This window comes from Salvelinus sp. IW2-2015, linkage group LG17 (genome assembly GCF_002910315.2).
Source record: "Salvelinus sp. IW2-2015 linkage group LG17, ASM291031v2, whole genome shotgun sequence".
Taxonomy (NCBI): Eukaryota; Metazoa; Chordata; class Actinopteri; order Salmoniformes; family Salmonidae; genus Salvelinus; species Salvelinus sp. IW2-2015.
The window spans coordinates 22,500,175-22,509,279 of record NC_036857.1 but is presented as its reverse complement, the minus strand read 5'-3'; the positions used below and the strand labels follow the sequence as shown (position 1 = coordinate 22,509,279).

Genomic DNA, 9,105 nt, shown 5'->3' with positions numbered 1-9,105 from the left:
AGAATAGCCAAAGTCAAGGGGTAATACTTTCTGAAGGCACTGTAGCTCCATTCTTGTGTATTTTATTCCTCTTGTGTTACTATTTTATTTTAATTTGTATTATTATTTTTAAACTGCCTGGCTGGGAAAGGCTCGTGAGCAAGCATTTCACGGTAATGTCTACACCAGTTGTATTCAGCGCATGTGACAAATTAAATTTGATTTGATTTATTGTGTGACCTTTCACTTTGGTGCTTCCCAAAATGTGCAGCACTAAACCCATTATTTAGCTATCATCAAAACGATAATCACACAATTTAATCTAGGCTATTTATATTTATTTTTTCCATCGATTATTTTGAGCTGAGATAGTTTAGAGAGGTTTACACATTTTTGAAGAGAGAAGAGAGAGGGAACGTGGTCCTGCGTGACTGGCATGTTTGTCTGAAGTTTATGGTCCTGTCATCCGCTGAGGTTTGTTTTCTCACTGTCACAAACAGCTCCTGTAGGGCCAGTGGAAGGAGCTGTAGCCAGTGAGGTGGAGAGGTCTGTCTTATGTCGAAGAGAATGCCTGCCCAAACGCTTCAAATTTGAGCCTCAAAATGTGCTAACATTGCTAACACAATATAAATAATCTGTCATGAACGAACAATTAATAAAAAAAAAATTGTAAACAGTTACTTAAAAATGATATATAAAAATAGGTATAGTCTGTATCAAGGACAAAATTCTATTCTTTCTTGATAAACTTTTCTTTAAAAAAAAAAGTGATTTCTTTCCTAAACCCCATCTCCCTCAGTAGCTAACCTACCCTCACCCCATGCTGAGAGGGTTTTCTTGGGCGGTGGGAGAAAGTGAAGTGTTGAGTAAATAAACGTTGAGCAGATGTCCGACTGACCGACCAGGGGTGAACCAGGGACACCCGTCCACTTTCTGGGGCCAGCTTTGACAAAACAAAGTGAGGACTGAGGCAAATGGGTGCTAGCCTAGAAACGCTGACTTTAAAACAGCCACCAGTCACTAGGGCAGCTTTCACAAACATGTCCCCACCACCACCTCCTGCCTGCCAACCAACACATCAAACCACTGCTATGTGCCTCAGCTGCATCAACAATGCTAACCCACCAGACATCCAAGCCCACTATAAAGAAGCACTGACTGAGACCATTTTAAGTGTTATTATAAGAACAGGGCATGACAAGTACAATGACCCGAAATACATTCTTACTTTACTATGGCCTCATCACGCCAAGTGGCACAGAATGCCTCTACAAAGTCCCTCCATTGACCCAAAATAAGTTTGTAATTTTTTTTATAATATGCTGTATACCATTCTGTAAATACACTCTTCTTCCTAAAGAGAATTGCAGCAGGGAATTGTACAGGGAGCACTAATTAATAGAGTAATTTATTATCCATTGAAATAATCTGGGGTAATAGACAAAAATAGTGAGGTGTTTGAAATATGCCTTAATTGTCAGCATGTGGGTTGGTTAAGAGATGCTTATGAACAACACACATTTTTCACAGGATTTCTCAAGGCTCTTAATGTCCATCCGGAGGAAGTGTTCCCATTTATCCATGGTGGTGAGGTGACAGCTCATTGGTTTCACCACCTGCAGAGGCCCCTGTTATTCAGCCGGGGAATAACATGGGAACTGAGAAGCAGCGTAGAGTCAGAGAGGAGGTAACCTCAAACTGTCAAAAATATATATTTCAGAGAGCATCCCTCACTAAGTCTCACTGAACCCTATAAAAAGGGTCAGGCGTAGGAACCAACTAAAGATGGACAAAAAGCCCATTCATGTGTAGTGTAGGATCTCAACATTGTTGTTGTTTTTGGAGATAAAGCAATACTATGGAGTGGGCATAGAAATTTAAGTATTGACTACAGAAAAGACCAACTACTTACTATATGTTTTAAGATAGAGATGTGACTTATCTTAAACTGTAAATACCCTACAACCACAGTTCAAAATCAGTTGACATTTGTAGTTTAAAATCAGTCTAATGTTCTAGCCAAGGCAGAATTATACATGAGTTTGCAATGCGGTCAAGAAGGCATTGGAAACACTGGTCTGGCATGAATTACACGCCTGTGGTGGCCAGCAGTCGGAAGGAATTCCTGATAGGGAGCCCTGGAGAGGCATAACCCCTCAGCCGAACAAACAGGGCTACGTCCAAATGGCACCCTATTCCCTATATAGTGCACTCATTTTGACCACAGCCCTATGTGCCCTGGTCAAAAGGAGTGCACTATAGGCCTATAGGAAATAGGGTTCCATTTAGGACACAGCTCAGGCCTCAAAAGGACTTGGACGTAATCCCTCCCTAAGTGGAACAAATGGGTGAGCTGGTTTACCGTCCGGAGGTCACTGCTCACCTGTTTTATTGAGACTCACTCTGCAAGGCAATAAGGATCAAGAAGAGCAATTAAAGACTCCTGTTTGGAGTTGGGTACAGGGAGGAAAGGAGAAATTACACGGTTCTTAGAGGAACTTTTTTTATTTCACAACTGGAATGGATCATGTTGCAGACCCACCAGTGATCAAGAAGTTAACATAGAACACACTGCATTACTAGAGGTTACTAATTCAAAATGTATGGTTGGACATTTAGAAGCAACAGCAGAAACAGCAAGAATGGAACCACTCTGTCTCTAAATAAACACTTCCTTCAACTTTCCAACCTGATCCCCATATCGTATAAAACCTCAAAGATAAAGCATCTAGCACCCATGCAATGAACCCCCTAAAGTAACAGGTGCAATCTCTAAAGGCCATGGACGCTAAGAAAAAAAATTCTGAACAAGGGTTTTGCGTGTCAAGAACCCTGTGAGGATATGGTTACTTCCAGACAGTGAGGGAGCAACAGGAAATCGTCTCAGACGCGACGATTCTTAGGATGAAATTTACAGTCCTTTAGGTCTATTCAGCAAAAGCTGCCGCCAGTCTCCCTTCACTTCCTCCACGGCTGCAGAGGGAGGCGAAGAGGCAGGTCTGAGCTTGCAAAGACTAGAGATATGGATGGATGGAGACCCTTATCTTGGTGTAGTGATCTGCAATGGACTGATCTTTAATCACCCTCTCCTTTTCTGTTTGGCTACCTTTATATCAAAGGCTTTACATGAGAACCTACTGTATAGACGAGAGCCATAATAATCAGAGCCTTTTGTCTGTGACCCTGAGTGATCTAATGACACAACTTATCAAGCAAGGGCACATTCAAAGCAAGGTCTTTCTTTGTGACCACATTTACAAATACCTGTGAACTTACAGTTGAAGTCAGAAGTTTACATACACTTAGGTTGGAGTCATTAAAACTCGTTTTTCAACCACTCCACAAATGTCTTGTTAATAAACTATAGTTTTGGCAAGTCGGTTAGGACTTGTGCATGACATAAGAAATGTTTCCAACAATTGTTTACAGACAGATTATTTAACTTACAATTCCCTGTATCACAATTCCAGTGGGTCAGAAGTTTACATACACTAAGTTGACTGTGCCTTTAAACAGCATGGACAATTCCAAAAAATGATGTCATGGCATTAGAAGCTTCTGATAGGCTAATTGATATCATTTGAGTCAATTGGAGGTGTACCTGTGGATGTATTTCAAAGCCTACCTTCAAACTCAGTGCCTCTTTGCTTGACATCATGAGAAAATCAAAAGAAATCAGACAAGACCTCAGAAAAAAAATGGTAAACCTTTACAAGTCTGGTTCATACTTGTGAGCAATTTCCAAACGTCTGAAGGTACCATGTTCATCTGTACAAACAATAGCGCACAAGTATAAACACCATGGGACCATGCAGCCATCATACCACTCAGGAAGGAGACGCGTTCTGTCTCCTAGAGATGAACGTACTTTGGTGGGAAAAGTGCAAATCAATCCCAGAACAACAGCAAAGGACCATGTGAAGATGCTGGAGGAAACAGGTACAAAAATATCTATCCACAGTAAAACGAGTCCTATATCGACATAACCTGAAAGGCCGCTCAGCAAGGAAGAAGCCACTGCTCCAAAACCGCCATAAAAAAGCCAGACTACGGTTTGCAACTGCACATAGGGACAAAGATTGTACTTTTTGGAGAAATGTCCTCTGGTCTGATGAAATAAATATAACTGTTTGGTCATAATTACCATCGTTATGTTTGGAGGAAAAAGGGCGACGCTCGCAAGCCGAAGAACACCATCCCAACCGTGAAGCACGGGGGTGGCAGCATCATGTTGTGGGGGTGCTTTGCTGCAGGAGGGACTGGTGCACTTCACAAAATAGATGGCATCATGAGGAAGTAAAATTAGGTGGATATATTGAAGCAACATCTCAAGACATCAGTCAGGAAGTTAAAGCTTGGTTGCAAACGGTCTTCCAAATGGACAATGACCCCAAGCATACTTCCAAAGTTGTGGCAAAATGGCTTAAGGAGAACAAAGTCAAGGCATTGGAGAAAATCTGTGGGCAGAAGAAAAAGCGTGTGCGAGCAAGGAGGCCTACAAAACTGACTCAGTTACACCAGCTCTGTCAGGAGGAATGGGCCAAAATTCATCCAACTTATTGTGGGAAGCTTGTGGAAGGCTACCCAAAACGTTTGACCCAAGTTAAACAATTTAAAGGCAATGCTACCAAATACTAATTGAGTGTATGTAAACTTCTGACCCACTGGGAATGTGATGAAAGAAATAATTCTCTCTACTATTATTCTGACATTTCACATTCTTAAAATAAAGTGGTGATCCTAACTGGCCAAAGACAGGTCATTTTTACTGGGATTAAATGTCAGGAATTGTGAAAAACTGAGTTTAAATGTATTTGGCTAAGGTAAACTTCCGACTTCAACTGTACATAAACCTGCATACCAAAGCGATGCACTTCTTTGTCCTTGAAGAGACTATACTGAACTTTTGCCTCTGGAGATATACAGAACTATTGCCCCTAAATGGACATAAATAACATCCAGAAATGACCCCATTAGACAGAAATATGTCAAGACATATTTAGAAATCAAAGAGCAAAAGGAAAATGGGGCCTTGTTGTGAAGGTTTCCTTCCTTATGAATTCACCTTCGGCCACGCATCCCCTGAGAAAGCTAAAAAAAACACATCATCCCTCGCCCACTATGGCAAACACAACCTAGAGGAGGTTACGAGGTTAACAAAAGGCGTCCTTTTTACAGACTTTGGTTGGCTGGGTAAGACCAATGGCCAGCCACAGAGAGGAAGGGGGCATGCATGCCTCAAAATAGCATCCTGTAGTGTGGAGCGAGTTAACCCTGTTTTTTTTACTATTTTTCCAGTAAGTCTGGTCTGGAGCTTGGAGGCACTCTGTTCTTATGGAATCTGACCCTTGACCTCTTCCCATCATCCTGTCCATGAGCTCATATCACAGACTAATGGAGATGCAGGGCCATATTCTGACTTTAGATTTGTGTGGTTAACTCAAGTTTTCGTTCAAATCTTCCACAGACTTCAATAAATTATTTAAGTCTTGTTGTTGTTGACTTTTACACGGTCTTTAATTGCATCATAATCATTTAACTTACACATTTACATTGCAGATAGAAACACCAGCCAGTATAGAATATAAGCAAGTTTACAACTTCAAATTAAGTTAATCTCTTAATCTTTTTTTTATTTTATATATGATAGATAATTGGGGCTATTTGTATGTGGAAATATAATATTCCATATAATATATAATATTCCAGCTTTCGGCATCAAAGGTGATACATGAGGTAAATTCATATAATGGCATGATATAAAACAGTCACATCTCCACCTGCTGGCCAGTACTTACACACAATTATGACTGAACCCCTGATTTGCATACACTGAGTGTACAAAACATTAGGAACACCTCCCTAATATTGATTCCCCTTTTCCACTCAGAACAGCCTTAATTCGTCAGGGCATGGACTCTACAAGGTGTCAAAAGCATTCCACAGGGATGTTGGCCCATATTAACTCCAATGCTTCCCACAGTTGTGTCAAGTTAGCTGGATGTCCTTTGGGTGGTGGACCATTCTTGATACACACAGGAAACTGTTGAGCGTGAAAAAACCATCAGCGTTGCAGTTCTTGACACACTCAAGTTGGTGCACCATGATGCCCATTCATGCTCTAAATGGCACACATACACAACCCATGTCTCAATTGTCTCAAGGCTTAAAAATACTTATTTAATCTGTCTCCTCCTCTTCATCTGCACTGATTGAAGTGGATTTAACACGTGACATCAATAAGGGATCATAGCTTTCACCTGGTCAGTCTGTCATGGAAAGAGCATGTGTTCCTAATGTTTTGTACAGTCAGTGTAGAGTATACCCACATCTACAGTCCTCATACTGACTGTGACTCAAAAACAGTCCTCTGTTAATTCAACTTTTTTTAACTAGGCAAGTCTTTATTTAACTAGGCAAGCAATCTTTTGGTTACTAGTCCAACGCTCTAACCACTAGCCTACCCTACCGCCCCAACTTCAATGTAGGTCTGGCGTTGAAGAGCCCAAGTAAGTGCGTAGGTCTGCAACATTTGATTTGAAGATCTTTGCTGGAATGGTGTTCATTTTCAACCGTTTGTATGCCTCAAACCGGTGACAGCCTCCAAAGGAGTAGTAGTAATTCCCTCCTTCCCTGCCCTTGATCCAGAGTATATCAATAGGAGGAACAATGCTGATGTCTGTAGATTCCTATGCAGAAAAATAATAAGTACATTTTTCTATTCCATTTCAAAGGTTCTTCATCACACAGAACAGCATTTGATACACAGGTTGACATTTGTCATGAGTATTGTAAAAATGGTCTATATTGTAAAAATTCATGAAAATAAACATTTTAAGGTTAGGGTTAAGGTTAGGTTTAAAATATGATTTTATGACTGTGGCCATACCAGAGTGACCACTCTGCAGATTAGTCTGAAGACCTAATGTTGAATTGCATTGAATTCTGTATTGAATTCTGTGTTGGGCAGAAATTTGCGTTTGGTTCAGGAAAGTACCAGCGCTTTGAAAAGTTGCTGGAATTATACTTTCCTGTGGATATATTGTCTCACATTCTTACCTGCAATAAGACCAACCACACAGACAACCGGTAAAGTAAGTTAAAATACAATTTTATTCAGCACTCTTGCTTGTCTGGTGAAAATTTCCAAACAAATTAATGGCATTAATCTCAGACTGAACCAGAGGTATCAGTCTGATTGTCAGGCAATCTGCAGAGCTGCCTCCAGAACAAGATTCATGACGAAAAACGCTAACCTGCCTTTGATACATTAAACATGGAAAAAATATAATTCCCCCTAGAGGGCTTTAGGTCTAATACAGTAGCATAGTCTATCAGATGTTTCCCCAATCAACAAGAGAATCTTCACAATTGTCTTGCTGCAATCTGTTTTAACACCAACACTTATCTGAACTCTATGGTTTGATCTTGGCAGAACTAGGACACATTTTTACCTGGATTGTACCCATAAGGCTCTGAACTTTGGACTCATCTAGTAGAGGAGGGATTGGTCGTATGATAACTTCCATTGGCACGTTATGAACTTCCTCGACGTTGTCCGAGTGAATCGACCTATTTTCAATGTTCTTCTTACTGTCCATTCTATTACGAGAGATGTTCAACTGTCTGATAGGTAGAAATGTGTGGTTTCCACTGCACCCACTCCTTAACAATCGAAACTTGTAATTTAGTTGGAGTCGTACGGCTTTGTAAACGAGGAAGTAATGTAAACTCATGCGTAATGGCGCATGCAGCTTTCCATTCGTCAACGGCATTGTCGTAACCCAGGATATATCACCGCCTGTCGTTTCCAATGGGAACAGATTAGTCATAGTGAACGTAACAAACAAGGAGGGGGCAGAGTCAAGCACGAGCTAGCGATATTCTATTGGCGCGTTCTAGCATATTTTCATGTTTCCGTTAGGTAACGCCTACTCTGTGAAGTGCTCGTGTTCAATAACTAAATTCGCCCTGGCAAAGGGTCAAATCTACACAATTTAGTCCACTCTGTTAGTAACAGATTGTAGTTTTGGGACAGAAAACTGTATTGAGATTCAACGTTTCATCGATGAGAAAATTAGCATTAATGTCGGGCACTGGGCTTCCTCTCATCACCATATTTGGTAGTGAGTGGAAACGCCAACCGGATGCTTCACACTTATACATCTGGTGAAATATCTGGATCATTGTTCTATCGTGTCGCCAGTTTGTAGCACAATGAGCCAGATATTTTACAAGCTGTGGAAATGTGAATCATACAGTTGGCGTTTCCACTCCTTACCAAATATGGTGATGAGAGGAAGCCCAGTCGCCGGCATGCGAGAAGATGGATTTTGCACGACATTGTGCACGGTTCTCATTGAAGAAACATTTGATCTCCATACATTTTTGTTTCCAAAATTACAAATTGTAGTAAACAGTTTGTGTTTTGTAGACTTTACACTTTTCCAAAGTTGAAAAAAAGTTGCGTTGTTTAGGAGTGTAGTTTAGTACGCGTTCCCTAACGGAAATATGCAAATAAATGCCAGAGCACACCAATAGGATCTCACTAGCTCGTGCTTGACCCTTCCAACGTCCTTGCTTGTCCCGGCCACTATGATTAATTTGCTCCCATTGAGACCAGACCCTGTCGTTTATCTTGTGTTAGTTATAAAACATATTTGCTTGTAGTCCTAAAACCCGGATATTGGTTACTTCTGGTTCGTTCATCCATCCCTATAGGAAAAAATGAATGGGAAAGAATAGGGTTTCGGAATAAATGCCGTAAATAAGGTCTGAGGTTAACACAGGTTTATGAGATTTTATACGTGTTGTTCTATGAGGCAATAGCAGTCAGTTAACATAACCATTATGAAGCCTTTATGGGATTTATGTTTTTTTTTTATTATTACAAATTCTTCAAAATTCACAAAACGTGATGTTAGCTGATGAAGATTATCTCATAGAACAAAACGTATAAAATCTCCTAAACCTGTGTTTAACACCTTATTTTAATTGATCTAAAAACCCTACCAAAAAGCCATTCATTTTCCTCGTAGGCTTTGTCCAACGAACCATGGTGGAGTTAGTGCCTACAAAAAGACGCCATCTAGCCTGCTGATCGTGCTAGTAGGCACAGGTTTCCAT

The 9,105-nt window shown here is 40.5% G+C and overlaps 1 protein-coding gene across 1 annotated transcript; it reads right to left on the bottom strand.

Moving 5' to 3' along the window:
* Positions 1-5,921: 5,921 nt before the first annotated feature.
* srxn1 (sulfiredoxin 1 homolog (S. cerevisiae)) lies at positions 5,922-7,805 on the bottom strand. Its single transcript, XM_024005979.2, has 2 exons — positions 7,434-7,805; positions 5,922-6,668 (listed from the first exon to the last, which is right to left on the bottom strand). The coding sequence occupies exons 1-2, from the start codon at positions 7,752-7,754 to the stop codon at positions 6,459-6,461; spliced, it is 531 nt and encodes a 176-aa protein (XP_023861747.1). The 5' UTR covers positions 7,755-7,805; the 3' UTR covers positions 5,922-6,458.
* Positions 7,806-9,105: the final 1,300 nt, after the last annotated feature.

What these genes read in the sequence shown, in the direction of transcription:
- srxn1 (XM_024005979.2), bottom strand. Translation starts at nt 7,754, where the DNA reads ATGCCGTTGACGAATGGAAAGCTGCATGCGCCATTACGCATGAGTTTA. An exon ending in GCCTTATGGGTACAATCCAG is followed by an intron (nt 6,669 to 7,433) that starts GTAAAAATGTGT and finishes TTTTCTGCATAG; the next exon opens with GAATCTACAGACATCAGCAT.